The 22947-nt window shown below is 51.6% G+C and overlaps 1 protein-coding gene across 1 annotated transcript; it reads right to left on the reverse strand.

The window, feature by feature from the left end:
- Positions 1 to 2279: 2279 nt before the first annotated feature.
- On the reverse strand, positions 2280 to 18567 carry GOT2 (glutamic-oxaloacetic transaminase 2). Its single transcript, XM_063141383.1, has 10 exons — positions 18446 to 18567; positions 15575 to 15731; positions 14075 to 14203; positions 11509 to 11568; positions 11206 to 11367; positions 10061 to 10165; positions 8386 to 8536; positions 7174 to 7339; positions 6123 to 6273; positions 2280 to 4611 (listed from the first exon to the last, which is right to left on the reverse strand). The coding sequence occupies exons 1-10, from the start codon at positions 18517 to 18519 to the stop codon at positions 4489 to 4491; spliced, it is 1278 nt and encodes a 425-aa protein (XP_062997453.1). The 5' UTR covers positions 18520 to 18567; the 3' UTR covers positions 2280 to 4488.
- Positions 18568 to 22947: the final 4380 nt, after the last annotated feature.

A 22947-nucleotide genomic window follows, 5' to 3' on the forward strand; every position in this document is an offset into this window, starting at 1 on the left:
TCCAGAATATCCTCCATCCATCTTGCCCTTGGTCGGCCCCTCTTCCTTTTGCCTTCCACTTTCCCTAGCATCAGCCTCTTCTCCGGGGTATCCTGTCTTCTCATTATGTGGCCAAAGTACTTCAGTTTTGCCTTTAATACCATTCCCTCAAGTGAGCCGTCTGGCTTTATTTCCTGGAGTATGGCCTGGTTTGATCTTCTTGCAGTCCAAGGCACTCTCAGAATTTTCCTCCAACACCACAGTTCAAAAGCATCTATCTTCCTTCGCTCAGCTTTCCTTATGGTCCAGCTCTCACAGCCATAGGTTACTACGGGGAATACCATTTCTTTAGCTATGCGGACCTTTGTTGTCAGTGTGGTCTCTCTGCTCTTAACTATTTTATCAAGATTTGTCATTGCTCTCCTCCCAAGAAGTAAACGCCTTCTGATTTCCTGGCTGCAGTCAGCGTCTGCAATAATCTTTGCGCCCAGGAATACAAAGTCTGTCACTGCCTCCACGTTTTCTCCCTCTATTTGCCAGTTATCAATTGAGCTGGTTGCCATAATCTTGGTTTTTTTGAGGTTTAACTGCAACCCAGCTTTTGCACTTTCTTCTTTCACCTTTGTCATAAGGCTCCTCAGCTCCTCCTCGCTTTCAGCCATCAAAGTGGTGTCATCTGTATATCTGAGATTGTTAATGTTTCTTCCTGCGATTTTAACTCCAGCCTTGGAACCCCTTTATGTATTTAATGCTGTCCTTCTCCCCCACCCCACCCCTCTTTACAGCAGAGATACAAAAAAGTATGTGGGTGGGTGGATTTCTGTGCCCCCCACCCCACCCCTCTGTGGGCTGAAATCTGCAAGCAAGAGCAGGCCCATCAATGCCATCACACACACTGGTCCATTTTAAACTTTCTCCATGCTAGGTCAGGCAGGGTTCCATGCCTCTCTCCCTGCACGGAAAGAGAGACCAGAGTCCCTGGCCTCACATGGTGTCCCACCGACCCACATTCCCACTGAGAACTCTGTCCTCGTGCTCTACAGGGCATTTAACGATAGCTGACGTAGTCTATATCTATGTCACCCTGTTGTTGTGATTTGTTTAAATGTACACAGAGAATTTTACATCCTGTGAAATGCTGTATTTCTCATTCTTCCATTACCAATTTCAATGATGGAAGACAATAAAACCCAAACAATGGATGCATAGCACTATCAGTACATACAAATCAATAGGAATTAGTTAATCAGCTTTTCCAGATCCATATGTAAGCTGTAGGTGGTGTACGCCTGTTCTGATTTACTTGTGGAATAAAGGGATACCAAATCATAAAATATGCATCTGGACTCATTTGGTCTTATAAAGTCTGAGCTGGTGAGTTAGCTTCTCTGCTTTGGCAATGTGCCAAGACCACTGAAATTTGTTATTGTTCCAATGTCTCTCAAAGACCAACCAAGCTGCTACCAATAAGAATAGGATGAGGTTCTTGTGTTGCATTGCTTTATGCTCCCCTTCAAATGTGCCTAAGAAGGCTATTTGGGGGGTTCTTTAGGCTTTGGATGCTCAATGACTGCTGAAATTTCTTTAGATTTCTTCCCAATAAGTCTCAGCATGAGGGCATGACCACCACAGGTGTAATAAGTGCCTTTAATACGGTTTCCTCCCCAGCACACTAGTGAATGTGTGTTGCCCATGTGTGAAAGTCCAGTAGGTGTGATACCAGCTGTGGAGTAAACTGAACACTGATTCCGTTCCTTGAGCCCAACCCAATTGCAACTAGTTCTGGTGCCATGTTGCAGCCCACTTTTCCTTTGAAATCTGAGTCTTTTTCCCATTTTTAATCCTTCCAGATTACTTGTTGTGTGGTCCAGAAATTACTTCTTCAAAAGGGGAGAGTTTCCTATTTGCCTGCTCTTTTACACGGATTTTAGCGAAGAATATGCCACTCGGCATAATTGTAACAAGTCTGCCGATACCTCTTGCAACTGGTTGCTTATTTACATAAAAGTTAATATAGACGTTTTCCTTCCCATCCTTGGGTCAGACATCCTTTTTATTGCCTTCTTTAATATGTCTGGGAGGAAAGGAGGACTTTGGCATGAGATGACCTGAGGGTGCTTAACGCCATCTGGTCCACGCCTCCCTCTGTGCATATCATCACCTGTTTTAACTGAACAGCCTTATAATATTCACACATATTAGGAATCCCCAGTCAGCCCCGTTTAACATTCCTATGCATAATATATTTTCTGTAGTCTAGTAAATATTAAGAAAGAAAGAAAAGCCTTGGATCTGCAGTGTTCAGATGTACAGCAGCTTTATTGTTTAGAACAGAAACAGGCTGCATAAAGGCCAGCATGATTTTTACTGAATGGCAGAATATTATCTGGAGAAAGGATGGAAGGTGGGAGACAGCCATCAAACTACTAAACCACAGCACAGAAAGCGAGGGCCATCCTCTAACACACCTCTCCGAGGGCAGCAACTGTATGAAGTGGGCTGGGGTGGGGGCATTAATACAGACTTCGATGGTTGGACTGCATCGACCCGCCTGCCAAAAGAGGAGGGCCACCCTGGGTGCCTAAATGAGCGATGCAGAGTTCCTCTCCCTGGCCATTAGTTGAAGCCAACAGAGGTTCGCTTCCCTCCATCCTAGAAGCAGCTCTGCAAGTTTTGCTCTGGCCGCTGGATGAAAAGGCATCAGCCTGAGACCCTTCAATAGAGCAAAGAGCCTCTGCTGCCCTGCCGGCCCTTTCCTGTCCAAAAAGCTTGCTTTGGCACCGGCCAGCACCTAAGCGGCTCTTAAGCTCTGGCTTCCAGACAGGCTAAGATACAGGAGAGACAGATGCCCCTTAAATACCCCCTCACCTGTCAGCAATGAGCAGCAGCAAGGCTGGTGAGTCCATGCAGCAATTGAGGCATTTGGGGACGCCAGGAGAGCAGGGAAGAAACAGACCTGGTGAGTGGAGACTGAACTGACTGTGTTCTAAGCTGAGAAGCTTCTATTGACTAGCAGCCTGCCCCAAATGTGCTGGACTGCAACTCCCATCATTCCTAGCCAGCAAGAGCCAGGCTGGCTGGGAATGATGGGAGTTGCAGTCCAACAGGCTAGAATCTCTCTCTCTAAAACCCCTTAAGTTTTCCAACAGGTTTTACATGCTTTCTCCTTACAGGGGGTGAAGTGCTTTATTGTTCATTCTCTCTCTCTCTCTCTCTCTCTCTCACACACACACACACACGGGGGGGGGCAGGGAGAGAGAGAGAACGAGAACGAACTCTGTCGGGGCTGTACCAAAAAAGACCCCTTCTCCCATCTGCATTAGGAAATAGTTTCCCAATTCCTACCCCACCTGTGGAGATGGTTTTCCATTTCTGGGAACCTTTTAATACAGGTGGTGGATACACCTGCACACATCAGACTTGTGAGAACAGAAGCTGCACCTGCTAGCACTTCTGAGAACGAGAAGGGTTTCCAAGCTACGTTTCCAAGATTAACTGGAGACCCTAAAAATGCCAGTTCCATGGAGGCGCTTTAGCCCAATTTACAGATCACAAAAGATCACGGCAGAAAGGATTCTAGGAGAGAACATGAACACATCAGGGCCTCTGAAAGACCAAAATTAGGCAAGATAATTTGTTGACCTTTGTCAGATCAAAAATGCCAGACAGCAGCTAAGAAGAGTATTCTATCATCTGCCTTTTATTTGGTAATGAAACAAATACTCGTGTCAGCATCATCATATGCCTTTGGAACAAGTTTTGGCAAGGAAGAGAAAGTAATTTTGGTTTCAAGAGTTGTGTGATTTAAGTCCTTAGAGCCACAGTTCCGGGGGGTGGGGTGATGCTCATTTAAAGTGATACAGTTTAGATTTTAGAAAACGCAGGAAGCTGAGAGCTCTTGCTAGCACCAGCCACTGGAAAGAAATGCCGACTTGAACACCTTAGCTTGCCTTTCTTGAAAGACCTGGGCATAAGGCTCAGAAGTGGCGGTGTGTGTGTGTCCCTGGGAGAAAAGGTTCTTGCATAGCACGGTGTGTTTTGCTCTTCAGTGCTGGGTGGGGCGCTGCAGCTGCAGAACTGCCAAATCCTTGTCCATATTCACAGGGCAGGGAAAGACTGACTTGTTGAACAGACTGGAACAACCCTCCCATGACCCGGCCACCCCATAAAGCGTTCACCCAAGCCTGCAGCACTTGCACTAGTCCCACCACTAAAAAAAAGAAAAGCATGAATGGTTCCACTTTGGATTAATTCGCTGATGGGGACTTCTAAAGGGAAGAACAGAACTCATTTTGACAGCTCTGGCTGGAGCCAAGCAGAGCTGGGAGGGAAGGAGGGAGGGCTCAGTGGGCAGGGCTACTGCAGAAATACATTCAGTGGTGCTTTAATGCTAACTGTTCCACTTGCCCCCATCACCCCTGCCCCCCTCCCTCCCCCCGCCAGTTAAGTCAACGTGTCCAAAGACCGCCGAAGGGAAGGCCACCTGCTTCGAGCAGCAACGCTCATGCTTTACTTGGAGACCTGGTGGATGGCGTGGGCCAGGTAGGCTACGTTGCCAGATGTGACACCCGCAACAGAGATGCGGCCGTCCTTGGTCATGTAGATGGAGAAGTCCTTGGTCAGCCGCTCCACCTGGAAAACAGAGCAGAGTCGAGCAGCTATTTGGGGGAAGGCTGGGCACAGCTGCGTGAGGTGCAACTTGCAACGCAGAGCGCCTGCGAGCAGCGCAGTAACTCCCCACAGCAGGTAGCTTCGGCTTTGGGTGGTAAAGAAATGTAATAAACAAACACATTTCATATCATCTCTCCTAGCAAACAGCACCAAGCAGCTTGGTACCTATTCAAGTCTGATGCCACCACATCTCACTTGCTGGTGCTGTGTGACGTAGTTCCTCGGCTACTCATTAAACAAAACACATCCTCAATTCTTCAGAAAGCAAGGATTAAGAATGTGACCTAATTAAGCTTTTACGGCCTTTTCTAAATCTAAAACAAGAACGTACTGCTCTACTTCTCTTGGAGGAGGAGGCTATCAGTGGCTTACTAGTCCGGAAGGCTGTGTGCTACCTCCAGTATCAGAGACAGTGTGCCTATTATGTACACCAGTTGCTGGGGAACATGGGCAGGAGGGTGCTGCTTGTGGGTTTCCCATGGGCAGCTGGTTGGCCATTGTGTGAACAAAAAGCTCTCGCACAAACAGGAATAATAAACCGCGGAGACCTGTCGTGTAAAGCTTTATAACGCATATAAGAACAAGGAAAGAACAAAAATAACCTTCTATTATAAAAATATATGTTTAAAAGGATATTCATCTGTCATTATAGCACTGTGTCATGTTAAATAATTGTGACTGATTTTGCATATTATATATGGAAATAATATTTATTGTAAAGTGACTACTATTTGGGAGCACTTTTCTTACAGTTTTGTTGGACAAATGGTAGTTGGTCATTAATGACTGTGCAGCTGATATGCATCAGTTATATATTGTAAATAAATGAGGTTATTTGTTACTATCCATCACTGTATGCCTATTGCATAGTGTGTGCTTTGGGCACTTTGTATATATTGAACCAGTGATAAAGCCAAGAAGTATTTTGTGAACCACCCAGAGAGCTTCGGTTATTGGGCGGTATAGAAATTAAATAAATAAATATAATTCCTTTGGGATCCGTTAATGTGCCTTTTCTTTTTGGCTGGGGGAGGCAGATAAAGGGATCCAACTATCTTTTTTAGCCCCCTTTTCATCTTTGGGGTACAATAAGACTTGTCAATTTAATACATTGATGGTGCTGTCTCTGCAATGATCCTGAGAGAGAGACATCTCAAAAGAGCAAGGTGCAGAAGGCTCCATGCAGTTTGTGATTTGAGTCTCTCTGTTTTTGAAAGAGAAAGAATGAGATGGAGTAAGTAGAACACATTTTGGCCATGGCATGCGGACAGTATGCCAGGTAGCTTGACATAAATGAGACTGTTTATATGATGAACAAGTTGTAAGTGTAAATGCAAATGTGTAAAGTCATTATCAAAGGTACTACCATATTATTAATCTTGTATATTTAATAAAAGCCTATATTGCTTTTTCAAATAAAAGCCTATATTCCCCAACACATCACAGCCGGCATCAGCTCCTCTTGCACTTACCTGTTCAGGCTTCAATCCTGTGAAGCAGAACATGCCGATCTGGTCGGTGATGTGCTGCCAGTTGTGGGAGGAGCCCTCCTTTTTCAGGTTTGCCACGAGCTGGGTGCGCATGCCAATGATGCGGTCCGCCATCCCCTTCACCTCTGCCAGCCTGTGCCGGGGAAGTGGGCAGATGCGGAGTTCAATACAGAGGAAGAGCGAGAGAGGGAGGGGAGGGGAGGGGCAGCCAAGCCAACGTCTCTGGCGTCCCTCTCCACGCTGGCCCTCCCCAGATGCATTGGACTACAGCCCTTATCATCCCCAGCCCACACTGGCCAGTATATCTAGAAGGCACCAGGCTGGAGAAGGCTTTCCTAGGAAGCCCCACTACTCCATCCTACTGGAAAAGCCAAACTGGGATTGTCCTGACAGGGAACTGCCCCACTGGCTCTCCCAAGAAAAACCGTTCACTGGGTGTCAAGCAGCAGGTTTGGCATAAGCGGTGGAAGATGAGTTTCAGCATGCTCCTCCGCCTGTGGGATTCCTGCTTTGGAAGTGTCTGTCCCTTGCCAGAAAAAGGAGATCAAAGCCAGGGGTGGGGAAAGCTGCCCCATGGCTGCCGCCGCCGGCCCCCCCCCCCCCAATAATCAGGCTCACAAAAAGCTGCTTGCATGAGCCTAACTACTGTGTGTGTCTGGGGGGAGGAAGAGATTTTCAGGCAGGGAGCTGGGGGCCCTGGTGGGTTTCTGGCCCGGGGTCCCTCTCAACCACGGCCGTGTTACTGGTGGCCCCGCCCCACTCATGCACCTGCCCCCCGAGGGAGTGGGGCTCATGCCATCAGGGCAATCAGGCCTAGAGGACCGCCCCTCTGTCGGAGCAAGCGAACAGCCCCAGTAACGCTGCTCTCGGTACTACCAGACCTGGCGTGGAATCGCCCCACAGCTGTGGCAACATCCTGGGACACCCCTACACCCCCGGCCCGAGGCTTCACCCTCTTCCGCTCACTGCACGAAGCAAGTCATACGAAAATGCAGGACGCGATATGAGAAGCCAGCTCCCCAAGAGGCCTCACCATTCCTTCCGCAGGTCAGGGCTGGTCAGGATGGTGGAGGCGATCCGAGCCCCATTGATGGGAGGGTTGGAGTACATGGGGCGGATCAGGATCTTCAGCTGGGATTCCACCCTCTTGGCCTCCTCTGCGTCCTTGCAGACCACCGTGAAGGCTCCCACGCGCTCCCCTGGAAAGGAAAGGCCAAACTGCGCTACGGCCCTCTCGCCCTCCCGCTTGCAATACGCCCAGCCACCCTGGCCGTGTCGTGCCTTCTCCCCACTGCTCCTTGTCCTTGGAGCAGCCCCTGCCTCCTGAACTGCCCCAGGACGCCACCTCTTGCCCTGGACTCAAACTCTTGCAGCGCTGTCTTGTCAGCCGAGAAGAAGAAGAAGAGGCTGCCAGCTTCTGGCCAGGGATGAGTTCAGCCTCCCCATGCCAGGCGCCCTCCAGATCTCCTGGACCCCAACTCCAATTATGGGAGCTGCACTCCAACCCATCTGGAGGGCGCCATGCTGGGGAAGAGCGGACAAGCTCCTCCTTGCTCGGGAGCAGGGTCTGTTTGGCAGTGAGCGTCGCTCAGAGCACTGCGAGCGGATGTGAGGCATAGTCAACATTGTTTCTTCTTGCCCAAGCAGTTTAATATTTTAGGCGTCTATAATATAAAATGTAATTTATTTTTAAGTTGAATTGATTGCTGTGTTTTTGTTTGGTTTGCTGGTTGGAGAGTTGTTTTAATTTTCCTTTTACTGTGTACTTGCCTCGTTTTACATTGGATTGACTGCCTGTTTTAATGTCGGGTACACCGCCCTGGGATCCCTTGTGGATGAAAGGCAGTTTATACATCTTAGAAAGAAAGAAAGAAAGAACCATCCACAGATTTACTTCTTCAAAAAGAGGCAATGTGGGCGAACGTAAAAGTGCTCAGAAACCCACTCAGGCCAAGTGGGGCGTCCTGATCTTCTCCCTCTCCAGCCCACATCCCTTCCCCCCACACATGCAGACACCGGCAACCAGCCGGCCCTCATCAACTCTGATGCTCCCAGCTGGGGTTGCAGTCAGGAGTTCGAGCTCACCACATACTTTTCCGTGACCCATGAGCTCCGCCTGCTTGGTCTGAGTCCTGCCAGCCCCCTTTGCCAAGTGGAAACTGAAAGCCGCTACCGAAACCTTTACTCCTCTGAGCAGCTCCCCCCTCCCGCGGAGACAGCGATGGACCCGGTCTTAAGGGCTTACCGTACAGGCCCATGTTCTTCGCATACGACTGGGACAGCACCACGTTGATGCCTTGTTCAATGAAGTGGCGCACAGCCCAGGAATCTCTGTTGATGTCCCCGCTGGCAAAGCCTTGGTAAGCCATGTCGAAGAAGGCAAAGAGGTTCTTTTTCTGGAAGAGAGCAGAGGCCAACCTTAAAGGGCAGCCCTCCTTCCCAAGGGGATGGAACAGCCCGCAGCCCCGCCGGGCCAGCTCATGCCCCAAGGGGGGTCGTTGCCCACGTCCCCGGGAGCACAATGAAGCCCAACAGGCCGCCCCAGCATTCATGCCCACAAAGGCCCCCTAGGGCGGCCTGAAGCATGCAAAGGATCCGTGGACACACGGCTGGAATCCCTCCAAGCCTGGCAGGGCCAAGCCTTCCTGTTTCAGAACACAGACACAAATATCCTGCCTCGCTCTTGGAATGTGCTGATGCTGGGAATAGAGTTCTGTGGACAGATATGGTTGCCCAAGGTCGACTCCCCAGCTGGAGAAAAATGCCACCCTTCATGTTCCTCCATGCGAGACTAGAGCAGCCGAACACCAGACTGTGCAAACTACTTTTCCCCAACTGGGTGTCCTCTAGATGTGTTGGACTATGAATCCCAGAACCCCCCAGTCAGCATAGTTGGAGTCCAACACATTGGGAGGGCACCTGGTTGGGGAAGGCTGTTTTAAACCCACACACTGAGAACCGGAGCTCCAAAAATGCCAAGTCACGTCTGGTGAGCTTTAGCACCATTATGCAACTTCTTAAAAAGACCTGAGAGCAAAGCTCAACTAACAGAGGTTTCCTTGTCTAGCTGAGCAGGGAACGGAGGGCAGTCCAGTCTCCTGGCCAGGGTAAGGGAGGTTTCTATAGGAGCCCAGTGCCCAAACCCTGATTGCACAGACATCGTGAGACAAGGTGCAAGAAGGAACTGCAGGAAGCAAAACGAGGCCGAGAGAGGCGGCTCTTGCCTGCTTCCCGACAGCCATGACAGGCAGAACAAGCAAGCAATGAGTTCCAAGGGCGAGATCTGTCATGAGCTGCACAGCAGGCGGTGAGCAAGAAGGTGCCCAGGCCCTGGCGAGGGAGGTCTTTCGGCTGAAGAGGCCTCCGGACATGCCGGGCAGCATCGCAAAGGTGGGAGTTGCCCCAACAGCGGAGACAACCACGGACAGGGCGGTGCGGCAAGGCTGCAGAAGGCTACTCTTGGGCCTGCTCCAGCAGCCACAGCGGCAGCAGGGAGGAGCAAAGCGGGAGCGAAGGGGCTGCACACATGCGCCGGTATACGCAGCTCACGCGCAAGCGAGCCAGGACCAGCGCTCTGTGCAAACCTGTCCTGTATCTCTCCCAATGCCAGATGCAGGGGAAATGTTTTGTCTTGTGTTCTAAAAGCACAAGGCGCTAAACAATAAAGAAAACGTGTTATTCTCTGCCAGTAGTCTTGTTTTTATGCACTTGCATGTCAACTAAGGTTTTTTTAAAAATCAAGTAACAGGCCAACACACACAAACACACACAGTTCCCTCCAATTCCCAGAAAGGAATAGAAGTGCTTCAAGTGGCAGAGCAACAGCAGGACAAGGTCCAAATGCCACCAAAGTGAGCCCTGGGGGGGCTCCCAGAGAGAAGCCCCCCTGCGCTCCGTTCTCCTGACACACCACCCCTCACCTTCACTGCTGCCGCCAGCTCCTTCCACTGCTCTGGCCGAGGGTCCACTCCAGTTGGGTTGTGAGCACAAGCGTGGAAGAGAACAATGCTCTTTTCGGGAATTTTCTTTAAGGAGGAGAAAGGGAGAAAGAGATGAGGCACAGAGAGAGATGAATGACAAGTGCAAAAGCAAGGAAAACCCTGGAGGGGAGTGAAAAATAGCCAAAGGCAAGGGCGGAACCAAGTCATCTTCTACAATAATATTGTTAGTAAAAGGTTTATAAAAGTGCCAGGTGCCTACACGTTTCGAACGCGGTTGCGTTCTTCCTCAGGGCTTTATGTTAGTGCAGTTGTATTTATATTAACGTTATAAAGCCCTGAGGAAGAACGCAACCGCGTTCGAAACGCGTAGGCACCTGGCACTTTAATAAAACTTTGGTTCCGCCCTTGCCTTTGGCTATTTTTTACTCCTCACAGACAGAGATGAGCCTGTCGGGGTTCTTTGTAAGAGGCGCCAAGAACTGCCAGACCCCCGTCCCAACGGGGAAGCATCTCTTCCCCACCTACCCACAGTCCTGTGGGGATACTTCCTGCATCTCATGAAGTTGGTCTTGCCTAGGAAAACTCCTTCCAAAAGGTATGTGTTTACAAGGCCTGCTTCTTACTACTGACCAAAGGTGTAGAACTGCTGGCTCCCCAGTTGTGCTCCTGGAACCGTGGGCTTTTCCCCCCAGTTGCCCACCCTCTGGAGGACCCCCAGCTGTCATCACTAATCTGGGATGGGAGGTAACCTTGAGGCTGGGGGGACGGGACCCAGGCGGCACTGGCAAGAATGATGGCTCTTCCTGGCACTGGTTGAATTGCTTCCTGCACCGCAAGTTGACCCCATGGGGATGCCCGCTGAATTCCTTTTCTCTGTACCTTTCTCAGCACAGAGAAAAACTAAAATGGGTGGAGCAATGGCGTCAGTGGGCATGGCCACACCCATTGGTACCATCCAGCCTGGTGCGGGCAATCTGGGCTGCCACCCATAGCCATTCAAAAACATTTTGCCGACAACCGCATCTTTGTTTGGGGTCACACCTGGCCAAGCGCTGAAACACCCTTGGCTCACCCTTTCCTAGCTCCGTACGATCCCACTTGCTCGCTCTCAAAAGTCAACTTACGGAAATGTCCTCCACGGCCCCCGTGAAGTCAAAGCCACAGGTTTTGGGGTCATAGTATCGATAGCTTTGCAGCTGCAACCCAGCGTCTCTGAAGATGGGAGTGTGGTTCCCCCAGGACGGCTTGGGGAGGTACACGTCACGGCTGGATGTGAAGAAGCGTTGCTGCACCGAGAAGAGGAGAAGCAGCGTCTGACTCGTGCCAAGGCCAGCCTACAGCTGAGGCAAGGGATTATTTCCACAGCAAAGCCATACCCCAAACAACTTCTCTTTGTTTTGTGGGGTCAGAATTAAATAAGCACTCACCAAGAAGTTGGCACCAACTCTTAAAGACCCCGTTCCAGAAATGGTTTGCACAGTGACATACTGGAAGGACAAAGAACAGGCATGTAAGGTATCATAAGAACATAACAAGAGCCATGCTGGATCAGATGACCCCACTAGGAGAGAGAAAGAGGGAGGGAAACGTCTCCTCATCCACTCCCCCCCCCACACCGTCTGGCCTCACTTGCCTTTTCTCTAAGCTAAACATTCCCAGATGTTGTAACCTTTCCAGCTAGGGGAGTTGCTCCACCTCCTTGACCATTTCAGGTGCCCTGCGCTGCACTTTTTCCAACTCCACAATATTCGTATTGAAGTGCAGCGACCAAAACCATACCTAGTCTTCTGAATGTGGTCACACCAGAGATTTGTATACTGGCAGTATGATCTTGGGAGTTGGATTTTCAATTCCTTTCCTAATTATGCCCAATGCAGCAAAAGAACTGATGCTGGATCAGACCAAAGGTCCATTGAGTACAGCGCTCTCTTCTCACAGCTGCACTCCAACCCATCTGGAGGGCGCCATGCTGGGGAAGAGCGGACAAGCTCCTCCTTGCTCGGGAGCAGGGTCTGTTTGGCAGTGAGCGTCGCTCAGAGCTGTCGACCAGGGACCCACAAAGCAGGACACGGGTGTCGTTTTTCATGTTTCCATTGAAAACATCCAGATGCAAGCCCCCACCCCCCACTCCCGCCAGATATGCCAGTAGAGCACTTCTGCTACTGCCCATTTTACAGGGAAGCCCTTGGCCCTAAAGATGTTGTTGGACTCCAGCTCTCATCAACCCCAGCCAGCATGGCCAAGGATCAGGAACGATGGCTGCCGTAGCCTACTGGCCTCCAGGCAGGTTGAAGGGCAGGAGGAAAGGTAAGCTGGGCGCAATGTGGTCAACAGTCCAACCAAAAAGGCTCCCAATGAGGCTTACAAAGTTCAGAACTAAACCAGTCTCTCTTTATGATCTAAGAGACACACCACAAAAGGAAAGGAGATTGGGAGGGAGGAGGAAAAACACAAATTCAGGTGCTTTGGCTGCAAAGTTCAGCAGGTCACGGACACCTGGCCAAGAACGGAAAGAGCAAAAATAGAGCATGTTCCTCAGCGGTTGCAAAGGCAACACTTTATGGTGGACACGCACGCCACGGATCAGCAGCGCGGAGAATATTAGTGTAATAGTACTTCACAAACGGGCCCACCTGAGTTACATGGTCAGGCCTAGCAAGACCCTTCCTCCCGGCTGTTCAGTTCCAGTAGCAAGGAAGTTCAAGCTCTTGCATTCAGAACTATGCAAGGAGCAGCCCGACGCCGGCTTCGTACCTTACCTCAGTGGCAAGGTCTGGGTTCTTTGCAGTGAGCAGGTCTGGGCACTGCACCTCGGCAGATTTCCACCACATGTGGTGAAATTTGGGCTGATCCCATTTGCTGGTATTGTTTTATGTTAGCAATTTTGACAGAGTTTATGACCTGAAATAGTCGATTATGAATTTCTTAATTGCTGCTAACATTGTATGGGCAAGATACTGGAAGGTCGCTGGGTCTCCTTCAGTACTGATTAAGTGCCTGGACAGAGCAGAAATGGATGGACGTGGTGCGAGGCACAGAAGAGTGGGAAACGCACGTAGCATTAGAGCAGCACATGAACGGAACCATTGTGGATTCATAACTATGGCCATCTAAGACTGGGCCGAATGGCGTCTTTGACAGGATTAGAAGACGACATCTGGTTTTGATTGCCTTTGTACTGGATTCTTAATAATTAAATAACATGTTTTTTTAAAAAAGACTCTGGGCTTCTTACAAGAATTCAGACTCCTTTGACAAGCCGAAGCTAAGCAAGAGGAGAAGCTTGGGTCAAGGCGGGGGTGGGGCGGCTTGAAGCCAGAGAGAGGAAAGGGACAAGCAAGCGCTGGCACAGATCCGCTCCTGATCAAAGCCCTGCACTGGGCTGCAGGCATTTCGGGACACCCCGCGTTGCCTCTCTTGGCATGCTCCCAGCTGCAGCAGGCGAGAAGCGTGCTTCATAGGGAGGACAGGGCTCTGGCATGGGCTACAGCACAGGGGCGTGGAACGTACGTCAGCCTGCAGGCTGCATTCCATTTCAGAGAAGCTCTTGGGGTCCATATTCCGGGGGGGGGGGGGGGGGGCGCTAATGGCAAAACAGGGGGTGGGGGTGGGGAGAACAACCACACAAAAAATGCCACCCTTGATTTAGCCTGGAGCTCCTATGGCCGGCAGAAGGCAGATCTCCAGAGGCCCGTGCCGGTATGGCCAATGACCAGGAATGCTAGGAGTCCAAAACATCTGGAGATCCACTTCCTGCCCACCCTTGCTTTGGGGCACTCTTTGCAGAGGGTGAAGTGGACTCCCAGCCAGTGCTCCGTGAGAGCAAATGCTCCACCCTGGAATGATCCAAATCCTGTGCAGCAAACAAAGTTTCCTCAGCATACTTCACCGTGGAAAGGACTCCCCTTAGACAGGAAGCTCTAGCGTAGGAACTCATTGCTGGAAGACAGCATCAATGGTGGCACTCTGAAATCTGTGGACTCTGCTCCTTACCCGGCCGCTCTGAATGACCTCATTCGTCTCCCCGAAAGCCAGCTCAGCTGACGCCTTGTTGAAGACTGCCAAACCGGCAATGGGCAGGTATTCCTTGTCCAGCTTCTTCGCCGCGATCTGGGCTTCCGCCTAGGCAGAGAAAGCACCACATTTACTCATGGGGACCACTACACAAATTAAGCTAATCTGGCTGTGAGACCACGGGAGTTGTGGACCAACCAACACTCCAACTGTGTTGCTCCTAGATTACAATCTGAAACAAAAGCGGAAGAGAAAAGATCTGCAGGGTTACGTACTCGCTTCACAGGACGGAGCGGCTGGTTCTTCACGGGCCCAGCCCCGGGAGCTTGAGCCCAACGGCGCCACGTCCCACGCAGGCAGCCTCGTCTGGTCGGAGTCACCTTCAGGAGGCCCTCACAGACCTTGCCGGTACCTCTGCACCGCTCTGACCAGAGGGCCCCCTGCCAACGGTCATGGCTGGTTTGTGCTTCCCGTGCAGAAAGACCGGGCAGCTGCCGTTCAGCCCCACCGCCCTGCCCCCACTCCTGTCTGTCTTTCAGCTCTTCCCCATTTATGCTAGTGGCAGCAGAATTCAGAACCACTGAATTTTCACTTTTCACCCGTGGCAGGCCAGGCCTGCCCAATACCTCCGTCTCCCTCACTTATCTTATATGAATATTCATCTACTGCAACCCATTGACTCCTTCATTGAACCCTGGTCTTGTGGCCCCCAAAAAGTGGCCATCCTGGGATGATTTCAACGGCATCCAGAGCAGAATTCTTACTGAGCAGAGAAGGGTTCTGGTGCCGGTTCTTTGCTCAGTTCGAGGCCTTCAACCAGAGGAGTGAACACAATCACAGAGGACGCATCCCATGGGCCGCCTGCTTTGTGCCAGAGGCACTTTCAGCCCGAAGGCCGAATTCCATTTGGGAGAAGTTCTTGGGTGGGCGTGAACAAGGGCCAAAAATGCCAGCATATTTTAGCTGAAGGGCGCAAACCTTAAGCTAAAGCTTAGACTAGGGAATGCTAGTAGTTGTAGGGGGTTTTCCTGCCCAAACACGCATAGGATTATGCCTTACCACCTTTCCTGCTAGTCACTAAGTCTTAGGGGAGGGGCATTTCAGCATTTCAGAATGAGGGAAAGATTGCACAAGAGTCTGGAAACATAAAATATTTGTTGTTTGGGAGAACAGAGGTGGGGCCATGGGAATAGGGGATAGTCATCTGGGTAAACCTGGAGGGCTGGACCCAAGTGGGCCGGTTGTGAGGTTCTGCCCCCGTTTTATGGTGTGTTCCTTTCCTATCCACACAGCAGCAACCAGCCACTCTTGTTCACACTTGATGTGAATGGAGTCTGAGGATGCAAATTGTGCAAGGTAACCAAATGCATGACTTGGCCAGGATGTGAACTCAGAAGCTCCAGTCTAGATCTGATTTGGAGACACAAACTTAACGAGTGGGAGGTAAGTTCAAAGGGAGCAGCTGGTGCCGTGGCTTACTTTGTGGACACAGTTCAAGACGTAAGGCTTCCCACTGTCGTCTCGGTAGGCACCGACTCCCAGGTTCATCTTCTTCGCATTGGTGTCTCGCTTGAAGGCCTCCGTCACTCCCAGAATAGGGTCCGGGGGTCCCATCTCCACATGAGCCCACCAGGAGCTGAGACATCAAAACAAAGGAGTTGTTGATTTATTTAATTTATTTTATTCATTACACGTACGTACTGCACAAGTGCAGATGCCCTCAGGGCAGTTTACAATAATAAGGAAAAATACAACAATCCAAACTATAAAAAAACACAATACAAAGACACGAAAAACACCCCACAGACCCTGGGGAGCCACTAAAGAGAAGGCTCTTCCCCCAAAAGCCTCCTTGTTATACCATTATGGGTGGCAGAGAAAGGCCTCCAAAGCTGTTCTTAGCAACTGTAACTCCATTTCCTTACTACAGCTGCTTCTTGCAGCCCACATGGGGCCCACAGCCAAATTTCATGCGGCCTGCAGCATCAGGGCATTCTCCCGCCCTCTGCCACTGTCCATGGATGTTCCACGTGCCTTTGGGAAGTGGCAGCCAACAGAACACACAGCATGCTCCCCTCTGCCTGACGGAGGAGAGCATTGGACGCCACTTCCTGAAGGCATTTTCCCTGCCTACGCACCTGCTGCATTTGAAATCCAGTGATGCCCTTCTCCAAATACTGACCTGGTTCTCACGTAACAACAACCCATCACTTAAACAACCCATGGGCTGCCACGGACAAGAGCGCGAACTGCACTTCTGCTTTTACTCCACAACCTATGATCGGCTCCTTCGTAACTTGTTCAGCATTAAGTGCAAATCTGGACCCCTGTGTTGTTTAGAGGCTAAACAACCCAGTAGTTAAGCCATGTTTTTTGTTAACTGCAGCAGTCTGGGTTCAGGCATCACACTCCTCGACCAATGAAGGAGCCAATCATGGGTTGTGGGGTAAAAAGCGAAAGTGACATTTGCACGAGAGGAGACTGCTTACGCCTGCTTGTCCCCGACATCCTGTGGGCTAGCATTTCATATGTCAGACTCACTGCATTCAACGCAGGCAAGCTACAAAAGAGAAGGCTATTTTTGGTCAAGGGATGCCATCGCCACGGAGGTCTACCTGGCACCAACTTTACTGTCTATCAGGCATTGGGCAAACCCAGACATTTCAAAACAACTTTACAATTTTAAGCATTTTCAACACAGCCTTTTAAATGCACTATTATCTGCTGGTTGTTTTGAGTGTATTTATTGTCCTACCCGGGACTGGAGGAAAGGCCTTTGACTGCTTTTAAACGCAGGCACCTTTTACTCAGAGCTTCCGATGGTAAGTTTTTAATCTGCTGTCGCTGACATGGCTTTTAATATGCTTTCTAAAATTGTATGTATTTTGTTTTATTGTTAGTATTTATATATTTGTATGCAGGCTTGCATTTGATTTTATCAAAGAAAGATGGGATATAAACAGGACAAATAAGTTTCACTTCTTGCTTTGCAGCAAGATCGGGGGCTGTTGACCTCTGAGGTAAAACGTGAGCCATTTTCGGACAGACTCGTGGCCTGGGAGAGGCAGCTGCCAAAGAGAGTGATTTTGGCATGTGTGTAATATTAATATATTTAGATTTTAATCCTCTTTGACGCCCTGCAGATCCCTTTGGTTCAAAAAGCCGGATGTTCAAGTCTTTAATACTTAAAAGAGCTTTGGCTGTTGAGCGGCATAGGAATATAATAAATAATAAACACTACGAGGAGACGTCTGTGACCGCAGCCCTGCTTCAGGGGCGGAGAGGCCGCGTCGCTGGGAGCCTCCTGGGCAGCCTTCCTCAACCTGGGGCGCTCCAGATGTGTTGGACTGCATCTCCCAGAATGCCCCAGCCAGCCGGCTGGGGCATTCTGGGAGTTGTAGTCCAACACATCTGGAGCGCCCCAGGTTGAGGAAGGCTGCTCCTGGGGAAGCCGGTGGCACGCGGGCCTTGGCGGCCTCCTGGGCGGCGGAGGAGCTCCGGGCCTGCCCCGAACGCCAGCTGCCGCAGGGCGCCAGTGGGCTGCCGGAGGGAAGGCCCAGACCGGCCTCCCGTGAACTGGCGCCTCCAGACGTGCTGGACTACGACTCCCATCAGCCCCCGCGCCGCGTTCGGAAGTAATGGGCGCTGCAGTCCAACACATCCGGAGGGCACCGGGTCGGGGGAGGCTGGCTGGGGATGATGCGAGAGGAAGGCAGGCAGAGGGGCCTGGCAGCCCCACGAGCCCCGCACACCCCAGCCCCAGAGGCCTGGAGGGCGGCTGCGTGTGTTCCCGGGCAACCCCGCCGCTCTTTTGCCCCGCAGTCAGGGGAGGGTGGTCTCTCGACCACCTGCAAAGGGGAACCGGAAGTTCTCCTACACAACGACCAGGACTGCGGCCTTTTGAGCAAGAGGAAGACCCGCCTCCCCCTCCCCGGTGCCCTCCAAGCCCGCTCCAAGGGCACCTTAAGCCCCAACTGCGGGCAGCCAATCCCTTGCCAACACTGCCGCCCTCTAGCCAATCCGAGAACGGCTGTGCGTTCCCGCCCTCCACCACAACCAATGGCAGCGATGCCTTAGTGAACGCCCCTCGCCATTCGTATTAGCGACGGGCTTTGCGGAAGGACAAAAAGGTGGAAGCCCGTTCCCCCCCCCTTCCGGGCAGGTTTAGAGGCGCGTGTACCCGCTTGAGCCCCCTCCCCCGTTTCCGCCCCGGAAAGCCCGGGCGGGGACCCCCTTAGCGCAGCCCGTGCCCGCCGACCCGTGTGCGAGTTCACACGTGACGAAGCAGGCCGCAGGGCGCCCCGCAGGCCCCCGCGGGTTGAGGCCGAGCGCCGCCCGGCGCAGCGTTACCTGGCTCGGGCCGAAAGGGAAGCTAAGCAGGGCGAGAGCTGCATGGCGCGGCTGCCGGAGTGCAGGAGAGCCATGGCGGACGGCGGAGAGCGCGGGAAAGAGCGGCCTGCGCTGCCTCGGCCGCCTTTGGAAGCCCGGAAGGGGGCGGCGCCGGGAGGCGGGGCGGGGCGGGGCGGGGCGGGCACGGCGACGACGGCGCCGCCCAGGCAGCCTTTGGCCTGCGCGCATCAGGGGCGCTCTGCACGCGCCCAGAGGCGCCCCGACAGTGGTGCGGGCAGGCGGGAGGGCTGAGGGCGGCCAGCGGGATGGGGGGCAGCGCGCGACGGTTGACGTGTGCCGGCGCCGCTTCAGGCATCCGGGGTTCCGGGGCCCGGAGCTCCTGCGCTGTTCCCTGCGGCCGAGGGCAGGCGCGCCCCGCCAAGGGTGCCCGCCTGCCCCCGCCCCGGGCATCCTGCCTGCCTGGCCGCCTGCCCCCTTCACGCCTCCCCCGGCCTCTCAGGACCTCCACCCCACACCCACCCACACACCCTGGCACGTGCAGCTGTATCCGCCGACGTGAGCCGGCATCCCATGGAGCGGGCAGCGCCCACCGCCCCACCCCCACCAGAGTACGCTTGTTTCCCCTTGGAGGTGCCGCTTTGACAAGACTCCCTGTTGTGTTTGCTACAACAGACGACGGTGGCTCCCCGCTGGAAACTTTAGAAACAACGCTCTTGAGTAAAACAGGATTGATGGATTGATAAGTCTTAGACTATTCTAAATAATGCCCGGACCAACAAGTGCAGGAGGCAATGTACAAAGATTAAAGTACATAAAAAATACAAACCTCCTAAAACGCCTTTTAAGCCGTTTGCCTGCTTGCCCTGCTAGCTGCGATTGACGGGAGTCGCAGTCCGACTTATCTGGAGGATGCCAAGTTGGGGTCAGCGGCTCTAAAGTGCAGCTACAAGTTCGTAGGGACCAGTCCAACATCGTCTGCGCTGAGTATCTTCGAGGGGAACTTCTCACCCATTAGCCTCCAGGGATCTTGCCAGCTTAAAGTGAAGCAAGCCTTTTATTTCATCTGTATGAAATAATCTGTATTATTTCATCTCCAGTCTTCCTGGGAGTGCGGATAAGGGGTCGAGATCTAGCGGCAGCAATTGGTTCTAAAACAGCCTTCCTCAACCTGGGGCGCTCCAGATGTGTTGGACTACAACTCCCAGAATGCCCCAACCAGCTGGCTGGGGCATTCTGGGAGATGCAGTCCAACACATCTGGAGCGCCCCAGGTTGAGGAAGGCTGTTCTAAAACAACAGAGCCAACCTTTTGGCTGCAATCCTACCCCGCCCCCGGGCCTCCCCATCGCAGGGCCCTGGGCACCAGGCCTCCGGCGGTGCTTGCGAAGTTTTCCACTTCTTCCCCCGCCCCACATTTATTTTTAATAAAAGAAATTCCTTTGCCACATGTACTGCTTTTTTGTTCCTATGGGGTGGTAAATAGGATTTAGTTATTTTTATTCTATTTATATCTTGCATTTCTGACAGGAAATGGCGCTAATAATAAAATACAGATAAAAAACCATCACAACCTAAAACAAATGCATTAAAGCTACAATTAAAAACGTAACAATAAAAGATGTAAGCAGCAACCAATCGATTTAACAACCCCCACCCCTGCAGCTGCCCCAGCAGCAGCAGCAGCAGACCTGCTTAGGTGCCAAAGGCCTGTCTGAATGCAAACGTCTTTGCCCGCCAGTGGAAGAACAGCAGAGAGGGAGCCCACGGCAGGGCCTCTGCCCAGAGTACCCCCTGGGGAAGGGGCAGCTGTATAACTCTGGTTAGGAAATTCTGCCACCTAGTGACTAAAGATGTTGTTGCAGACTTCAAGCACAAAACATTTAAATTACTTAGGACACAATCCTTTGGGGATAGCTGGCCGCCTCCAAAGTCAAAGGCTGCTGAGTATCCAACGCAGGTCAGCCAGAGCACAGAGATGATCTTCGCCTGTGTGCTCTAGCCGCCCTGCATTTTCACTAGACGGGCTTCCGAGCAGGAGGGAAGGAGGCCGCTGTGCACATAGGAAGAAGCTGTGTAATGGAGTCTCCTCCACTTCTCCAGTCCCCTTCACGCCCCTTCCTGCCCCTGGGGCTGCCCCCTTTCCTCCACTTGTTACTGGGGGGTCATCATTGCAGTCATCATTGTGACGTGAGGCTCAGGTGGCCTCAGCAGCACAGAGTGTTTTCAGCCAGCTTCGTTTGGTAGTCCTGGACAAGGCTAGTCTGGCTTCCTTCGTCTATGGTCTGTTGACCTCCTAGTTAGGTTACTGCAAAGTGTTCTATGTGGGGCTTCCCTTGAAGACAGTTCAGAAGCTGCACATGTGCAAAATGCAGCAGCCAGATTGATAACTGGGACCACTAGCACTGGCCCAGTAGCATTGGCTACCTGTACTTTTCTGAGCCCAATTCAAGGTACCAGTTTTGAAAAATCAGCATCTGATCCCAGTCCTGTTGATGGTTTTTGCACATTTTTATACATAAATGGTTTTTATATTATGTTTTATATTGCATTTTAAAGGTTTAAATCTTTTGTAAACTGCTCAGAGTGTTTTGGCTTTTCAGCAAAAAGATGACAACAAAATCATACACAGACTTTCAAATAGAATAAAAGCCGAAACCAGGCAGTTTAACTCAGCTACTTGTATTCTCCCTGCTTGAGGAGGGCTTTCAAAGGATGTGCAGAATCCGGGGATGGAGAGCCGTTGGTCTCTGGCAGGGCAGCTGTGGGGTTGTACCCCAGAATGTAACTCATGAAAGCCAACCTCCTAGACTAGATCAGCCATTGGCCCCTGAGAGCTGCCCATCAACCCACAAAGGCTTAGGTTCTGCCCACTCCCATCCCTAACCCTCTGGCTAGGAGCAGAGCTCCATCACTGATGCAAGTGCTCTAGGTAGCCAGACAGCAATTTATTTAGAAGAGTAGCACCACAAACCAGTGGGTTCCCCCCCACCCAATTTTAATTACCATGTAGGAAAAGATTTGGCGGGAGGGGTGTGTGGTGGGCCTGAGGGGGTAAAGGTCTTAAGAAGTATTTCCTCCTTTTTCCAATAGCTGAAGCTCTCTGGGTGGTTCTCAATAGCCAGTAGTCTCTGGGCAGATTTATGATCGCTCTGCCAAAGACCTTGGACACTGTTTATCTCAAAACCGTTCAGCTCTGCACCTGGGGATGATGTCATGCTGTACGTGCAGCTGAGCCAATAAAAGATCTTGGCCGCGCCAGTGACCTGGTTCCTTGCAGCAATTTGGATCGTCTTAGGCTGAGAGGGAAATCTTGTCTTTGTCTGTGTGGCTTTTGGCCCGCAGAGGTGGAGTCCGTGGAAAGTTAGTGTGGGCTGGATGTCTTGGGAAAAGTGTGGCTGCTTGTTCAGCAGTGGGGAGGGGAGAGTGTGTGACTGTGGGGGGTGTTGTGTTGTCCTTCCTGCCTTAAATGTTTCATGTGATGTGTCTTTTCCCCTTATGTGTGTCCCAGCCCTGGGACGTGGGAATTCCACCAGAGTTTTAGTTGTAATTAATAAAGTGTTTTGACCCTTCACGTGGTGTGGCTGTTATTTCTGGGTGCCAGACTCGGACCAGGAGGAGGAGCCGGTGGCAGGCTTCCTTCACAGGGGGTTGCTGCATGTGGAGAGTCAACCCCTCCTTCTCCAGGTCAATCCCTCTTGAAAAGCACCCCCCCCCCCCGCCACCTTAGCAGTTAAGCTGACAACAGAGCTTTCCGTTGCCACCATTGGACACTGAGGGCCCTGTGGGATCGATCTGGGCCTGGGCCCCAAGGACCCGGTCAAGCGACACCCCTGCCACCTTCCTAATCGGCTTGGACTGCCATGGCAAAAGAGTTAGCCAGTTCCAACCTGCTGGCTGTGTGGAAAGGCACGAAGGCAAGGACCATGCAGCGGGTCTTCGCAGCCTCCCTGGCTAGATGAGATTCCTGTAATTGGGTGCAACAGAGGTGGGCTTGCCAAACCTTCCTTTTTCCAAGTGCACATTGGCTGCAAAGGGACTCAAGCCGGTGCCGTTGGCTTCCCACAGATAGCTTTAGAAACATCCACTGTGAAACGTGCGCATGGCCACGGCTTCTCCAGGACTTCATTTACAGCTGCCCCGGCTGCCAGCATATGAGCGTTCCATGGTTGTTCCCCCAAACCAGCAATCCTCAGTTGTACTAAATCAAGGCTGAGCACAAGCAGAGCCTCACCAACGATGCCTGCCTTTCAAGATTTGTTTGATGGCCTCTTGAAAGAGACAGGCCTTGGAGGTGATTTCCAGAGTTCACTAATTACATCGTTGGTTCCATTCCTGTACATATGGGGATGAATGCTAGACCAACAGAAATAAAAACCAGCTGCGTTCTCATGCTGAATTCCCTTACAGACACACCAAGCATAATATTCAGGGTGGATCCAACCCACGCTGCAACTTGAAATAATCAAACATTATGGGTACTCACCTGTCCTAATATAGCCTCAG

Source organism: Elgaria multicarinata, chromosome 14 (genome assembly GCF_023053635.1).
Source record: "Elgaria multicarinata webbii isolate HBS135686 ecotype San Diego chromosome 14, rElgMul1.1.pri, whole genome shotgun sequence".
NCBI lineage: Eukaryota > Metazoa > Chordata > Lepidosauria > Squamata > Anguidae > Elgaria > Elgaria multicarinata.

Coding starts and splice junctions, on each gene's coding strand:
- GOT2 (XM_063141383.1), bottom strand. CDS start 18,519: ATGGCTCTCCTGCACTCCGGCAGCCGCGCCATGCAGCTCTCGCCCTGC. Junction 11,368..11,508: donor GAGTTGGTGCCAACTTCTTG/GTGAGTGCTTAT, acceptor TTCTCGGTGCAG/CAACGCTTCTTCACATCCAG. Junction 10,166..11,205: donor GGGCCGTGGAGGACATTTCC/GTAAGTTGACTT, acceptor TCCTCCTTAAAG/AAAATTCCCGAAAAGAGCAT.